Source organism: Symphalangus syndactylus, chromosome 14 (assembly GCF_028878055.3).
Source record: "Symphalangus syndactylus isolate Jambi chromosome 14, NHGRI_mSymSyn1-v2.1_pri, whole genome shotgun sequence".
In the NCBI taxonomy this organism is placed as follows: Eukaryota; Metazoa; Chordata; class Mammalia; order Primates; family Hylobatidae; genus Symphalangus; species Symphalangus syndactylus.
The window spans coordinates 69,857,352-69,874,045 of NC_072436.2; the positions used below are offsets into that span (position 1 = coordinate 69,857,352).

The 16,694-nt window shown below is 44.2% G+C and overlaps 1 protein-coding gene across 2 annotated transcripts in view; it reads left to right on the forward strand.

The window, feature by feature from the left end:
- TGFA (transforming growth factor alpha) overlaps positions 1-16,694 on the forward strand; it is a 113,970-nt gene that overhangs the window by 38,379 nt on the left and 58,897 nt on the right. For both annotated transcript variants that reach the window (XM_055242549.2, XM_055242548.2), the window contains exon 2: positions 1,190-1,243. In XM_055242549.2, coding sequence (XP_055098524.1) covers positions 1,190-1,243 — 54 coding nt within the window. The remainder of the gene's footprint in view (positions 1-1,189; positions 1,244-16,694) is intronic.

A 16,694-nucleotide genomic window follows, 5' to 3' on the forward strand; every position in this document is an offset into this window, starting at 1 on the left:
CTTCTTCACTGGAAGGTTGCTACTGTTTCCAGAAACCTCGAGTACTGTAATCTGAAGGCACATAAATGTCATCTGTTGGCAGGGCTGGCTTTATGGGCATGCAACCTGTATAGGTCACACAGGACCCCATGCTCACAAGGGCCCTGAGCTTGAGGTTTAACACTCTGCAGTTGCAGTCTTAAAAATCTTGTAGTTTTATCTTTAAATTCGTGTCTTGTAGGTGAAGTCCAGTGGGACAACACAGTATGCACCGGGGGCTTGGAGGCTTGGTTCCCACGGTCCTGCTTATTGCTATCTCCCCGCCTCCCCTAGGTTTTCTTGCTCCTGCCATGCTCTATCCTTGGTGGGGCCTGGGGTTAAGTACATGGCATCTCAGGGTACGGCATGGCAGCAGCTGTCCCCATTCTGGACTGGCAGCTCCATGGCATCTTCAGTGGGCAACCAAAGAGGGGTGAGCTGCTTGACTCCCCCTGATCCAGGTACCTAGTACATCCTGGCAGGGAGGAGGCAATATCCGTAAGGGGTCACCTATCCATCTTGGGTTGGGACAGCCAGTTCCTGGGAATAAGAGATACCTGACTAGACCCCTCAACCCCCAGCTGGGTCACAGCACATTGGCCCGGCTGCCAGCTGGAAGGAAACCCCAGAGGCAGTGGGTCCTTTGCTCCCTTACACACTCTGTCCCTGGAGTGCACCTGTGAGAGGCTACACTCAACCTGTGGGTATCCTCATACCCAAAGGACAGCAATGACATAAATAGCAAACAAACATGATGACATGAACGACAGGGTGAAGGTACTTAATGTCACTGAAATGTACAATTAAAATGGTTGAAATGTTAAATTTTATGTTATGCATATTTTCCCACCATAAAAAAATACGTATTTATAAGGTGTTAAGAAAAAACAAAAGCCAAAACCACCCTGACAGATGGAGAGAGAGACTGGGAGGAAGCGGAAGGCTCTGGATTTCAGTGCTTTTCATGGGCATTTTCTTCTTACTTTTTCAACAATGTGTCCCATGTGCTCCTTTGCACTGATATCCACAAATTCTGTACCCAAGCCTGTCTGCCAGCCACTCTGTAAAACTACCGAGCATTCGCCTGCCAAAGGGCCTGCCCTCTAAGCGTCTGAGGACATCATTTGCCAAGCAGACTCTGACCTTTTCCCTCTTCTCCTCCACCCAACAGGTATTGTGTTGGCCGCGTGCCAGGCCTTGGAGAACAGCACGTCCCCGCTGAGCGGTGAGTGCAGCTGCCGTGGGTGTGTGGATGGTGTGTGGGAAGGGAGCGGGCCTGCTGCTGTGTGGAACCTCAAGAGCTCCCTCCCTGGCCTCCTGCCCACCGAGCACACGCCTGTCCCGGAGTCCTCTCTGCCCCCTCCTCAGGGGCGAGGTGGCGCTCGCTGGAAGGTCTTAACTGCAAGCCCAAGGGGGGCTGTTCCTGGCCTCCTCAGGGGCCTCCCCTCCGTGTCTCTCTCCAGCTGTTCAGACAATTCCTGTGGGCACATGTGCCGAAACAGGGCCTGCAGAACCCCAGAGCTTGAGGCCAGCTATGTTTTCCCCACTCTCCTAATAGTACACCTGAAGTAGGACCCAGATTTCTGAACCCCCATCGGTGACCTTTGTGTAGTTATTTTCTGGTTTACGTTTTAATACTTGTAGTAAAAAAAAAATTGGTATTTTTTTAATTATTATTTTAAAGATCCTAAATCAAAATAGTGGAGAGCTTGGGAGATGTAGGAGGCAAACCACCGGTGGTCACAGCACTGCAGGGGAGCAACCTCTGTTTGATTTGCATGTTGCTTTTGCCCTTTCTCCATGTGTGTTAATATTTTTATACGATTAGTCCTGGTGAGGAAACAATGTAGATTCCTGCTTTTTAAGCTTAAATGTTGAGGCTGTGCATTGTTCCATGTTGCTGGAAAGTCTTGAAATCTATTCTCTTAAAATGTCACGCTGTCCCATTAAAGTGAACATGTGTGATTTAATGAAACATTTCCCATTGGATATTTACGGTGCCTCTAGTTTCTTAAGTTATGATGCTACCTCTTCATGCCTAGAAGCTTTTTCCTTCTTTTGGATTCTTTCCTCAGAACGTGTCTCCGGAAACAGGAATAAATACAGATTTATGACCCTTGGTACAAACTGCCAGATAGCTTTCCGAGTGAATGGTGCTGATTTTTCCCAGCAGTGTGTGAGTGCACCAGTTCCACAACTGCCTGGTTAGCATAGAGTGTGTTTCAGTAACTTCTGCTCCCATCTGTTACTGCACTAGCCTCCTGCTGTGTCTCCATAGTTATTTCAGAGAGGTTCCGGTGCGGGGGCTGGGGGGGCAGGTTTCTTACCTACTCATAAATTCTGTAGCCAACCACACTGTGTCCCTGGTACCTTGCTCTTCTCCTCCTTCAGGCCTTTCCCTCCAAACCCACTGGAGGCGACACTGCCAGTCCCACTGGGTACCACTGCTGCTGCAGCCCCACCAGCCCCCCTTGCTACTGTTATCCTTGATGCTCTTGGACCCTTAAGGTGCCTAAGCCACTTGGTGGTCCATGATGACACAGAAGAAAATGCCTCTCCCACTCTGTGTCGTGCTTTGTTGGGGCTGGAAGTAGAAGGGTGTGAGTGAGTCCACCCCAAAACAGTGCTTCCGGAGTCCAGGGTCTACTTGGGTTTCCATAAAGCAGTACTTTCACTTTTTAATTACCTCCCATCCACAGAGGACTCAAGTGAACATATAGGGAGGAAAAAGAGGATAGCTTAGTAACTCCACCATGCCGTTCTCAGAATTGCCCCAACCCCCTTTCTAGAATGCACTTGCCCCAAGCTTCACCTTCTGCCCCTCCTACAGATAGACCTGTGGTGACCTGCCCAAACACTAGAAAGTACTGATACTCTAGCAACACTTACACACTGGGTATCATTTGAGAGAACCTGGACACTGGGCCAGTTGGGCCAGTTGGACACTCATTTTGATACCTATCACTATTATCTCCAGGCATCTCCATGGGCTGAGAAGCCTCCTGTGTTTTCCTCACCCTCCCTGCTCTCTTCTAAGCCAAATTGGGTGGAACTGAGGTATAAAGGCCTTGAGATTAAGCCAGAAGGGGGAGATGGAGTCCTGTGCCCCAGGCCTCTATCCCAAGTTTCCCAGCTCTGTGGTGAAGCCTTCCTCCCGATCCTCCTGATTCACACTCTAAAGAAGGCCAAGAGTCATGTTCTCTACTGAGTCAGGTGACAAGTTGCAATGATGGCAAGTGCTGACACTGCCATGCATAGAGAAGGGGGTCCTCTTGGTTATTTGACCCCCTCCTCCAAGTCTCCATCCATTCAGACAGACAAGAAAAGGGATGTCGCCCTTGAGCCTGTTCTCCAGGAGCCTGGCATAACTCCTGCCTAGGCCTTTTGGGGTTCCCCAGGCCCTGCTGAGCAGATGTGGGCAGACCTGATAAATTTTTCCAGAAGGGGACTATTCTTTTTGCAGTTGTGAACAACCTCTGTTCCATCTTTTCTTCCTGAACTTTCTGTGAGAACATCTCTTAGGTTTACTTCCCCTCATTGTGACACACTGTGATCAGAAAACAGCAGTTGAATCCCTGCTATGTTGCATATTACCCTATTACCAGCTCGGTGCCACTCTGGGGCCTGAGGTGGTCTGTGAGAGCAGAGGCAGTGCCACACCTTCTAAAGTCCAGAGAGCCTCAAGCCCCCCGGGTTGGCTGGCAGTCTGCAGAGGAGGGAGGTGGCTGCCCGTCTGCCCTCTCTGTTGCTCTCTGTTTGATGGGTCACTGAGCTACAAAACTTGCACCCCAGGGCCTTAGAGATTTAATGAAATTACTCTTTCCAGAGTTATTTACTCTTGGCCCTGCCCCATGAGACCCAGACATGAATCCAGAGAGGGCTGGGCCAGGAGAAAAGTCCAAGTGGTGATGACCGTGTTACAGTCACACCTCCAAAGGCTGGGGCTTTATGACTAGATCAGGCTTATGCTTAACTTTCTTTCCTTTAGGGTGTCCTTCCTGTCCCCTAGAGGACTGCTCAGGCCCTGGTAGGCCTTCGCACCCCATCCCACCCACTCTCTCATCACCGCACAGGGCTGAAATCCTGTGGTGGGCGCAGCTCAAACTGGGGACTAACTCCCACCAGCCACACTCACTGCCCGTCATTGTAGCAAGTGTGTGTGTGTGTGTGTGTGTGTGTGTACTCATGGCTAATAAGTAAAACTCTCTGTTAACATTGTATTAGAGAAATCTTCATCCACAGAAGAAGAGATAGTGAAATCAGTTCCTGTATACACATCACCCAGCTTTGACAATTAGCATCATTCTGTCATTTTTCTTTGATCTATTCTCCTTATCTTTCTAATTTTTCCCTTTGCTGGGGTATTTTAAAGCAAAGCCCACTTCACTCATAACACTTCAACACGTATACCTAACAGATAAAGGCTTTTAAAACATCACTGCAATTCCATTACTGCACCAGCAAAGGCAATGATGATTCCTTTTTGTTAGATCCTCAGATATGGAAGGTAGATGATGCTGTATTTAATTTTGTGCTACTTCGTTTTAATTTGTGTTTACTTTCATGTTTTTGTATCTTGAGTTCTACTTATAATTCTTTTCAGGTGAACACTGTTTTCATAAAATGTATTCATGTCTCTGCTGGGTGACTTTCACATCTGAGTGCCCCTAACTCCCAATGTTCTGGATGCTGGTGGGCTCCTTTACTCAATCCCAGAATCAATCCAGAAACAAACCATCCAGAAAAATATAAATGGTGTGAAACCATCCCCACCAGTTAGGTGTGAAAATGGGTAATTTTAGAACAAAAGCTGTAAGGACTTTACCCATGATGTAAATTTGCAGGCCTTCTCACTGTAAGAGTTGATGGGAATGAGAAATAATAATGGATGCAAGATAGGTTTTGATACATTCCTGAGTGACAGCACTAGAGCATAGGGCAACAGGAGTACTCAGGGTGAAGCCGTCACACTTTAATGGAACATTGTGGAGAGAAAATTGCAAACTCCATGTGCTAATCAAAGGTGTCAAATGGGCTCAAAAGAGCACGGGGCTTATCTCATGTGGCTTTCTTGTGCATTTTTTTCTTTTATTTTTAGAAATGAGATCTTGCTACGTTGCCCAGGCTGGTCTCAAATTCCTGGGCTCCAGCAGTCCTCCCACTTTGTCCTCCCAAAGTGCTGGGATTACAAGCATGAGTCACCACGCCTGGCCTTTCTTGTGCATTTTGGGAAAAAAAAAAAAAAAAAAAGTTCCGTGTTCTTATTGCTTGACCATTGCTCTTGGCCTTTCTTCTTGACATTTCGTTGGTTTCTTCCTGTCTTCCTTTCTCTTAGATCCCCAAATATAGAGGGCAGATGATGCCAGCATCGTAGGAAACTGGCATTGTCATTAGTAAACGCTTCTCAGACAATTTGAGTGGGACAGCAGAGGGATGTGGTGCCTGAGGCTGGAGGTGAGAGATCATGGGTTTTGGGCCATTTGGTCTCAGTTTTTTCTGAGTTTTCTGAGGGTTTTTTTGAGTTTTTTTGTCCAGTCGCTGGGCAAGTTAGTTTTCTGGTTCCTGTTTGGATTCATTTCCTCATCTATTGCACTTGAATCAGAAGTGGCCTGTGAGATTTTTCACATGACCACACACTGATGGATTGGCAGAGATGCCTTGGAGAGCCAGGGTGGGGAGGGTTATAAGGCTGACTGCAGATTTTTAGGAAGTACTGCATTGATCCATTGGTGATGCCAATTGTCATAGGCCCAAGGTAGGGAAGTGGTAGTGTCACTGACACGTATTTGATTTTCTTGGAAATAGATGCTTTTTTACATTCAGGTTCAAAGATTCTAGTTGCTGGAACTATACAAAGGAGCAGGCTTTCTCTGCCTTGCCCTCAAGGAGCCTCCCATGCAGGTGAGAAAAGACAGCATGGGAACCCATGGGGGAATGTGTCACTATGATACGGGCAACCTTGGCTAACTGCTTAATGCATGATTTAGAAAATAGGTGCCATGGGAGTGAAATCAACAGCATGGTTGGGGACAGTATTTTTATCAAGTTGGTTGTCAATTTGTAAAGCATGCAGAGAAACATTAGCTGGAGGCAGGACAAGGGTGGCAGCACCTATAGCTTAGAACACCTGTCACACCCTCTCCAGGAAGGAGTTATGACCTATCTTCAAAAGACACTTTTAAATGCCCCTTAAGAGGGACAGAATGCACCCTGGTTAAGAAGTCGTTTGGTGGCTACTTGCTTAACCCTGAGAAATGTTGCACAGTTCCCAGGCTGCCCATCTGGTTCTCATATTTTCATGAGACTCACGCTAATGACCAAGGGGGTGTGGTGAGGGCATTACTCAGGCACCCGGGAGCCAGCCTCCAGGCTTCCATCTGCTATCTGCCTTGCATGAGCTGGGTACTCAGGGCGGCACTTTAAACCTCTGAACTTCTGCTCCTTCCTCTGGCCTGTGTCTAGGGACACCCACCTAGAATCAAGGCATGGTTGAAGGCTTGCTTAATTTAGTGTCTGGGAGACTTCTCAGAGGTGAGGATGAAAGAACAAGGAAATTTACAGTGCGATTATTCATGGGGAATGTCACCATTGTCAGCTGGCTTAGGGAGATGGTGATCAGATCTCAGCAGTGACCCTGGCCTTAAATATGTTTAGGTGGCAAGTTTGAGCTGGGGGTGCGCAGAGGGAGGGCAGATGAGATTATAGGGAAAAGCCTTTGAAGGCTTTACTTGTTTGGAAAACAGGTAGAACGTGTGTCAGCTAGCAAGCGAGTGATCTGGTTATTGCTCATCTCGCCTAACAAAAGCTTTTCAGAACTGCAAACTGCTTCCCCGTTCCATTGTCTAGAGTTTTCCCACGTGGAGCTGAAGTCCTTCTAAAATTAGAAGGCTCATGTGCTCTACCCAGGTACTACATGTCTCACCTGCTCCAAATATGTATCTATAACACAAGACACTTGGTATGTCTTAGTTTGGGGATAAAACCACATACACCCATTTGTGCTTACTTTAAAGAATGCTTAGAAGAGCATTAGGTGGGAATGAGGGATTCTTCCTTTCCTCTCCAAGATTTATCCTTGTCGTCCACATTCTCATTTCACCTTCTACTTTTTTTGCAAAGGAAATTGTGCTGGGTCAGTGCTTTTTGAGCAAAGGCTGCTCAGGGTAGTAGACAGAACACAGGATATGCAATCCAGAATCGTAATTCTGACTCACTGGCTGCAGCACCTTAACAGAGCTCTTAAATCTTCTTGAACCTCAGTTCTGTCGTCAATAAAATGAAGGAGTGGAATGAAGTCAATGTCTTTTCAAACTGAGTTGCAGAATCACTTTACGGGTCATAACCAACATTTTTTTCCTCTTTTTTATTTATTTATTTATTTATTTATTTAATTTTTTAATTTTTTTAATTTTTTTATTATACTTTAAGTTTTAGGGTACATGTGCACAACGTGCAGGTTAGTTACATATGTATACATGTGCCATGTTGGTGTGTTGCACCCATCAACTCGTCATTTAACATTAGGTATATCTCCTAATGCTATCCCTCCCCCCTCCCCCCACCCCACAACAGGCCCCAGTGTGTGATGTCAGGAAGGGGAACGTAACCAACGTTTTTAAAAGTGGAATTGAATAGTTGAGAATAGAGAATTTCAGAGTGCATTACATGGAGGAAGGACAGGTACCGTTTCATGACTCTTGGTTTAGTAATTAATAGATTCATATATTGGCATTCTGCATCACTTTACTTGCATGAACTACACCCATATCACTTCTTCTATAATTTCCAGGTTTGATTTATTCATAAATAAGAGCTTAGACACTTGCAGAGTAAGTGCCATAAATCTTTCTAGACCTATAACATTCCCCCCTTCACCTCCCTAGTTTTTTGTTTTGAGATGTAGTTTTGTTCTTGTCACCCAGGCTAGCATGCAACGGCGCAATCTTGGCTCACTGCAACCTCCGCTTCCCAGGTTCAAGTGATTCTCCTGCCTCAGCCTCCCCAGTAGCTGGGATTACAGGCACCGGCCACCACGCCCAGCTAATTTTTGTATTTTTAGTGGAGACATGATTTCGCCATGTAGGCCAGGCTGGTCTCGAACTCCCGACCTCAAATGATCCACCCACCTCAGCATCCCAAAGTGCTGGGTTTACAGGCGTGGGCCACCATGCCCGGCCCTCCTAGTCTTTTATAGTTGTCTTATCCACCCCTAACTTAACAGCAGTTCATCTTCATTTTTCCAAAACTCTCTACTTACAGAAACAACAGCTCTTTTTTTATGCACAGGTATTTCATTAATTTACATAATATGTAATTAAGTTACATAAGTACAATAATGAGTACAGCTGACATAAACAGGTTTGGCAGCAAATGCAAATGGCCTCTTGGTAAATATATAGCCTAACTGTTGAGAACAGAAATAGGTTGATAAACTAGAGTAGCCACCTGAGCTTTTGCATGCTGAGGGCATTTGTCTAGATGCTTTAGCAAAGAAATGGAGAGTATGGGGTTGGGTAAATCAGGGCCTTTGTTTAAGTAGAACTCAGTTAATAGAGCTTCTACCATCTTCAAAAGAGGCAAGGCAAATGACAAAACTAATGGATGTGAATATGGACATAACCTCCTGAGGTTATGCTTAACAATGCTTAACATTAATAGCAAACTGAATTCCTTAGTATTAGTAAGTGAAAACTTAAAAATTGTATATGCCCTGTGACCCAACTATCGTACTTAGGGATCTGTTTTACAGAACAATCAGATGTTAGGTTATTATCCAATAGAGTGAAAAGTAGCCAATGTCAACAGGAGGAAAATAGTTATGGAACAGGTAGACAGATAGGCTATTATATAGCCCTTTAAAATCATGTTGATGAGGAATGTTTAAAGATTGATCTATACATAGAAAAAGTAGTATATAAAATTGGATGATGTAACTCGAACTGATCAACTATACACACAGATGCAAAAATACAGGGCATATAGTATTCACATTAATGATCTCTGGTTAATGAGACTATATGTGAATTTCATTTGCATTGTGCTTTCCTGTTTTTCCAGTGTCTAGAAAGAAGAGGCAGTGGCCGCCCTGCAGGTCTGTTGGCCAGTGTGCACTGAGTGCAGGCTGCCTTGGCCTTGCAGTCCAGTGACTGCAGCTGTCTCCGAGGCTCAGGCAGTATGGCTGTTTCTAGAGCATGGGGAAACAGTGGCGCCTTGCATGAGGGACACCCATTTTTGTAGCTTGGCTCCCAGGCCTCACTCCCCTGCACAGCAGCCCTCACAGGACCTTTGCTGTCTGGATGAGTAGTCCCCAACATTTGCCACTTTGCCTCAGAAATCTGGGAATGTTCATCCAAACTCCTTCAGTGCCCGTGACTCCTAAATATTGACCCACTTTGCAGAAATTTCAAGTACTTAACACTTCTAGGTTTCAACAGAGAGGTTGGACCTTTCTGGGCATTCAGGTCTATGGTCAGTCTCTCAAATGTGAAGACTCTGAAACCAGACAGTCCAAGTTCAAATTCCACCTCTGCCACTTACTAGCTGTGAGACCTTGGGCAAGATACTTAACCTCTCTGTGCCTGGCTTCCTTGCCTGTAGAATGGGGATAATAATAGTACCTATCATAGGGTTGATGTGACAATTAAGAGTTGGCTATAAAGCACTTGCAACTGTTTGTATACAAGGCAGCTACTCTAAGTGTTAGCTGCTGCTGCTGCTATTACTACCCTTACTATCATTGCTGGTGACGCATATAGTGTGAAACAAAGCTGTATCTTTATGGTTACTTTTTGCCATCTGGAGTTAAGTCCTATGGTAGTGGTCTTACATTTCAGTGTGCATAACAGTCATCCTGCTGGCCCCTACAGCATGCGATCCAGAAATCTGCATTTTTAGTCATCAACCATATTTTGAGTTGGATAGGAAGATGAGACTGAATGTACTGTCCTTGTAGGCTGAGATGCTCTCACCAGAAGGTGACAGCACTTCTCCATCCCCCAAGTTCTTGCTTTACCTCAGCCGGACAGTGCTGGTCACTGGGAGTCTGTGAAATGTGTGTGACCCAGGACTGACTTTCTAGTATTCACCCAGGACTTTGGTAAAGAAAAGTCAAAAACCTCAGAACTTGGGCCACCTCAAACCTCAAACGTCTTCTCTCTCATTGGCCTTACTGTGATGAAATGATGAACACAGCGGCTTTCTGGTAAAACATCGGTTCTGTTTTCTGGCTGTGCAAGCCCAAACTCCTGGCTTCTGAGTTCAGAGATTGACCTGGAGCATCTGGTTATTTACTGATGAAGAGACCTGCAGCTATTTTAATCCAGTGAGACTCAGATGTCCCCGTAAGCAGGCTCTCCCACTGTTTGCTTTATGGATTTGTTCAGAATCTCCCTTCCTTGTTTCCTGTCTTGAAAGTTACAGCCCAATTACCTTATCAGAATGTGTAATGGAAAGTGATTTCACACATCTGGCCATTTTATCACCAGGTTGCATTGACTAAAATGTTTCTTAAATACCAGAACAGAGGAGAAAATGGATTAGATGAAGTAGAATGGAGGGCCTCAGTTCTATTCACAGTGTAGCCTGGGACTCAAAAGGAGAAAGTGTTTTTTTCCTTCCTAGTTGTCACTTAGCAGCTTCAGGAAGAATCCCTCTTTTAGGGTCTTTTTTCATTTTGACTTTTGAGGGCTTGGATTTAATGAACATCTCTCCCTGCCTTGCACAGTAGGTCCAGAAAAGTATCTTTAAGATCTTGAAAGTGAAACCTGTCAGGTATTGCTATGAAATCTGCCACAAATGAATCTTCCTGGTGCTCTTAGATGTGAAAAATAGAAATACAATTAATCACCTAACAGTCCACGGGAGCCTCTATGAAACTCAGTTTCTAGCAGGCTTTCTACCTGATATCCTGTTAAATAAACAGCCCAGCACAGTGAAAGGCTCTAGAAACCTAGACGCACACCTGACCAAATGATAACCAGATTGCAGTTGCCATTGTGGGCAATTTCCCAAGGATTCAGCCCTTGATCAGTGCTTCCCAGCCTTTTTCAGAATAAAGATCCATTTTTAACATCAAAACTGTGTGAGACCCCACAGAGAGTAGTTGTGCCTTTACTATTAACCTAAATTATATTGAATGAATTAATAAACATAATGGTCAAAAGCTGCTATGAGAACTCAGTGACACTTTAAAGTGAATTTGTATTTTATCAATCACAATAGAATTTACATAATAATATGAACTAACACTTACAGAGTACTCCCTATATGCTTGGTGCTGCTCCACTTAGCTTTATTTATTTCTACAACTCTAATAAGAAGATACTACTATTAGCTCCATTTTACAGGTGGCAAAATTGAGGCACAGAGAAGTTTAGTAACTTGCCCAAGGTCACCTAGTTAGAAAGTGGCAGAGCTGGGATTTAAACCCAGGTAACTGGCTGCAGAATTCTAAGCACTTCACCACTATGCTTCAAAAACATACACACACACAGATACGCATCCATCTCACTCAGACCACAGATGTTATTTGAGGGGAGATTTGCAAACACTTTGCATTAAATAACTGTGTGACTCTCTTTCTTCCCCTTCTCCAAGATAAATTGGAAACCACTTTCTTGGGTTTTTAACCCTTCGTTTCATTAAAATTTAGACATACAGCTTAAAGCCAGGTATGTGTGTGTATAACTATATGTGTGAATGTGCACATGTATACATATATACCAATGCACATGTGAGTATATGCATGTATGTATATATAAGCTTTTATTTTTATCTTATCACAAAACTATGGAATCTTTTCTGTGTGTGTGTGTGTGTGTGTGTGTGTGTATGTATGTATATATATATATTTGTTTTGTTTTGTTTTTGGTTTTGATACAGAGTCTCGCTCTACTGCCCAGGCTGGAGTGCAGTGACGCTATCTCAGCTCACTGCAACTTCCGCCTCCTGGGCTCAAGTAATCCTCCCAACTCAGCCTCCCAAGTAGCTGGGACTACAGGCACATGCCACCACACAGAATAATTTTTGTGTTTTTTGTAGAGGTGAGTTTTTGCCACGTTGCCCAGGCTCATCTCAAACTCCTGAGCTCAAGTGATCCACCCGCCTCGGCCTCCCAGTGTTGGGATTACAGGCATGAGTCCCCATGCCCAGCCTGTATACATTTTCTTCCACTCAACAAACACTGACTTGTTTCCTGTGATGGACTTTGTTCTGTGGTGTCTAGGTTCTTATTATTGTAAATGTTTTTGCACAAATCTGGTCACAAATAGATGTTTCCTAAAAGAGTCTTTTCGTGAATTGACTGAAGATGACTGTCAGTAGGCTTATGAAGCACAGGGGATTGAACCTGTCAGACTCCAAAATCACAAATTCAGTGGGGATGAAAACGCAGTCTTCCCTCTCCTTAGCTTGATTCTGTGCACAGAGCTCCCGATCCGCTAGCCACCTTGGGTGTACGTCCAAGGATGGGGCCTCTAGGTCAGAGAAATGCATCTCATTAACATGTGAGGAAATCATGCCTTTTTATTATTTAAATTTGGCTTGATGAAAAGTTGCCTAAAAATAAAAACTGTAAGTATTTGATAGCACAGTGGTTAAAGTCAGGAGCCAGATGACCTAGATTTAAATCTTAACTGTGACCTTAGGCAAGTTTCTTAGCCACTCTGTGCCTCCATCCCCCATCTGTAACGTGGAGATAACAGCAGAACCTACCCCACAGGGTCTCCGTGAGAAAGAAATGAGAGAATATTCGTAAAGCACTTAGAACAGGGCCAGGCTTACATAGGACACAGGTAAGTCCTATGTAAGTATTTGTTATAATTCTTTTCATTTAGATTTACAAAGACAGAAAGCAATAACATTCAAGTAAGAAATGGCATCTGAAATACCAAGATGGCCTGAGCCAGTTGATGGCAGAGACATGATTTGAGCTTAAAGTCATAAGGGCCATGACAGGATCAATCGCATAACTCAACACTAAGGAGTTATTTTCGACACTTAAAGAACAGATCAGCTGGGTGTGGTGGCTCACGCCTGTAATCCCAGCACTTTGGGAGGCCAAGGTGGCAGATCACTTGAGGTCAGGAGTTCAAGACCAACCTGGCCAACATGGTAAAATCCCATCTTAGCCAGGCATGGTGGCTCGCACCTGTAATCCCAGCTACTCGGGAGGCTGAGGCATGAGAACCACTTGAACCCGGGAAGTGAAGGTTGCAGTGAGCCTAGATCATGCCACTGCACTCCAGCCTGGGCAACCGAGTGAGTCTCCATCTCAAAAACAAAAACAAAAACAAACAAAAACAGATCAAAGGAAGCCACACTTTGGCTGTTGGGAAGTGGGGTCATGGAACCCGCTATTCCTGTAGATGCCAAAACACTGAGCTTTACTTTTAGAATTACGGCACCCAAAGCAGAGAAAACACACCCCCTCGGTGGTTTGCTTTACTTATGGGAGACGTGGAATGCTTTGCACTATATTCCAGCAACAAGATTCAGGAGGAACATTGAGAAATTGGAGGGAACCACCAGGGCTGCTGTGTGGAAAGGCTGAAGGCCAGAGAAGCAGAGGCACAGGAGGGCAGAAGAAGAAGGTGAAGGAAGGTTTCAGCTCCCTGCAAGTGCCCAGCACCTGCTACACAAGCACAGAAGTGAAAACAGCAGGACATTTGCTTGAGGAAGTCAAGTTCTCACTTGCTGGCTCGCTCCACAGAAGCCCTTTTCACACTGTTCTTTAAAATACAAACAGGTTGCTCTCCTTTGGTGTGAAAGGTTCAGGGAGCAGTGATGATCACAGGTGGAGACTACTCATAGCACTTTATGTGGGAAAAGTTAGCGCCTAATTTCCCTTTTGATGTTAATACTGTAAGAATCGAAGTGAGAGTACAAGTTAGAAATGTATAAAGATGGAAAATAATTAGCTCATTAAATGGAGAGTATACCTAATTGGGGAACTAGAGCTATTTGAGATTAAATTCTTTACCATCTGGGGGACAACATGGAAGAAAATCATACCTGCTCTAAAAAAGGAAAAGAGAGTTCTTCGGTACCCTAGAGAAAGAGGGTATTATTATACTGAAGGGCTCTTTGGCCCAATTTAAGTTGACTTTCTCTCTTCCTTGTTTAAGCATTTTTGTGAGTGAGCAGGAGGGCTTACTGCAGAAGGCTGTACTGGGCATCAGAGATGAACCAAGGACAGTCATTGCCCTTGGGTTCTTCTCAGTGGTGAAGGTGACAGATAGAACTGCAAACCATTGCCTGAATTAAATGACTGTCTGCCAGACTTATGAACAAAATGGTGTTAGAAAGGATGCAGGCTGTCCTCTCTTGAGGGCACTGAAGAAGTGTCCCTGGAGGAGAAAAAAAAACATTTGCAAGCAAAGAGCACTTTAAAAATTTTTTTCTTTAAAATTTTTTTGACCAAAAAATGTATGTGGTGTACATGTTCCAATATATGTATACATTAGGGAATAGCTAAATCAAGCTAATTAACATATGCATGAGTTCACGTACTTAAGACCCTCATCGCATAACAAATACAAAAATTGACTCAAAATGGGTGAAGATTTAAAAGTAAGATCTGAAACTGTGAAACTACTAGAAGAAAACAGAGACAGAGCTCCATAACATCAGCCTCTGCAATTTTTTTTTTGGAGATGGCCCTAAAAGCACAGGCAACAAAAACAAAATAGAGAAAAGGATTACACCCAATTAAAATGCTTCTGCAAGGCCCGGGCACGGTGGCTCACGCCTGTAATCCCAGCACTTTGGGAGGCCGAGGTGGGCGGATCACCTGAGGTCAGGAGGTCGAGACCAGCCTCAACGTGGAGAAACCCCATCTCTACTAAAAATACAAAATTAGCAGGGTGTGATGTTCCATGCCTGTAATCCCAGCTACTCGGGAGGCTGAGGTAGGAGAATTGCTTGAACCTGGGAGGCGGAGGTTGTGGTGAGCCGAGATCGCACCATTGCACTCCAGCAGCCTGGGCAACAAGAGCAAAACTCCGTCTCCAAAAAAAAAGAGGAAAAAAAAAGCTTCTGCGCAGCCAAGGAAACAATCAACAGTGTGAAGAGACAACCTATGGAATGGGAGAAAATATTTGCAAGCCATCCGTCTGATAAGGGGGCTTATATGGAAGCCTGCACAAGGAGTTCCTATATAAAGAACTCAAATGGCTCAGAGCAAGGGTGCCCAGGACCAGCTCTTCTAGGAGAGAGAGCCCCTTTGATTTAGGATACAGTGGAGGCAGCATCAGACAGTCTGTTTTACTGCACTGGGGGAAGGAGCTGAGTTGAGCAGTTCTTCCTCCCTACTGGTCACGTTTCAAATCAAAATGATCAACCTTGGTAGAGTGTTGGTACTACAGGGCTATTCAAATAGATGCTCTTGGAATAAAATAGTACTGGCTTATTTAGCCACAAGAATTCTCCAAAAGTACATTTTGCCATTAAGACTACAAGTTAACTTTTTTTTTTTTTTTTTTTTTTAACTCTGCTTAAGTAGTATAACTTTGTGAGTGAATGTAGCCCCTGAACCAGGATGTTGTTTGGGGAGAGAGCTTTGATGATACCAGTATTTTAAAATATCAGTGTATTTTTATTGGTGTTCAAAGGCTGATACTATTAAAAATCTGGTCCAGAGAGGATTCTCAGTTAATATTTAAGTAAAAGAGTTCCTGATGCCCAGGCCACTTGCATGTGGTACCTCATTGAAGAGGATGTCCTGGGAAGCCTCTGGCAGCTCTGTCTATAACTACTGCATCATCCAATATGGCAGCCACATGCAGCTGTGGAGTGCTTGACACATGGCTAGTTCCAATGGAGATGTGTTGAAGATAGATACCATATACCATATAGTGAAGACTTAGTACATTAAAACTGAATATCTTATCAATAAATGTTTGTATTGCTTGTTTATTGAAGTAACACTATTTTGACCTTATTTGGTTAAATACATTATTCAAATCAATTTCACCTTTTTATCCTAAAGGTGGCTACTAGAATATATAGAATTACTTATGCGGCTTACATTTATTTCACAGTTTTAGAACCTTGCAACACATTTGTTTTCACTCACATCCTTTCCTTCAATCCTGAGTTTCTCCCTAAACGCCAGCCCCAGGGTCATCTTTCCTCAGTCTCACCCCAATATTGTGCTGCAGCCAGCTGTTGAGTGCTTTCTCATGTTCCTGTGCTTGTGAGAATGCTCTGCATATGGATGAACCCCTAGTGCAATGTCTGACACAATAGATACAAAATAAAAGTTGAGTAAATAAATGAATACTAGCTCCCTGTAGCTCACCAATTTCTTTACAAAGAAATGAAGTACAGAAAGTTAATATGGCATTGAGGTTACTTCTAAAAGTGCAGACCATAGGCTGTTGGCATAAGAATCACCCAGAACGCTTGTAAAAATTAGGATTTACTCCAGACTAAAAGGTTCAGTAAGGAGACGTTAGGTTAGGCTGCAGTGACAAAATTTCACTGGCTTAACAGCAGATTTAACTCTCGGTCACTCTGTGTCCACTGTGGGCCCTGGGACACTCCCCAGGAAAACTGATAGTTCAGGTTAAACCTCCGTATCAGCAAGTGGGATCCATCGGCAAGCTGGGTGCTCCCACATAGTTATGCATTACTTGTCAGTGCTCACATTTCATTCTCTGAAACAACTCGTATGGCCA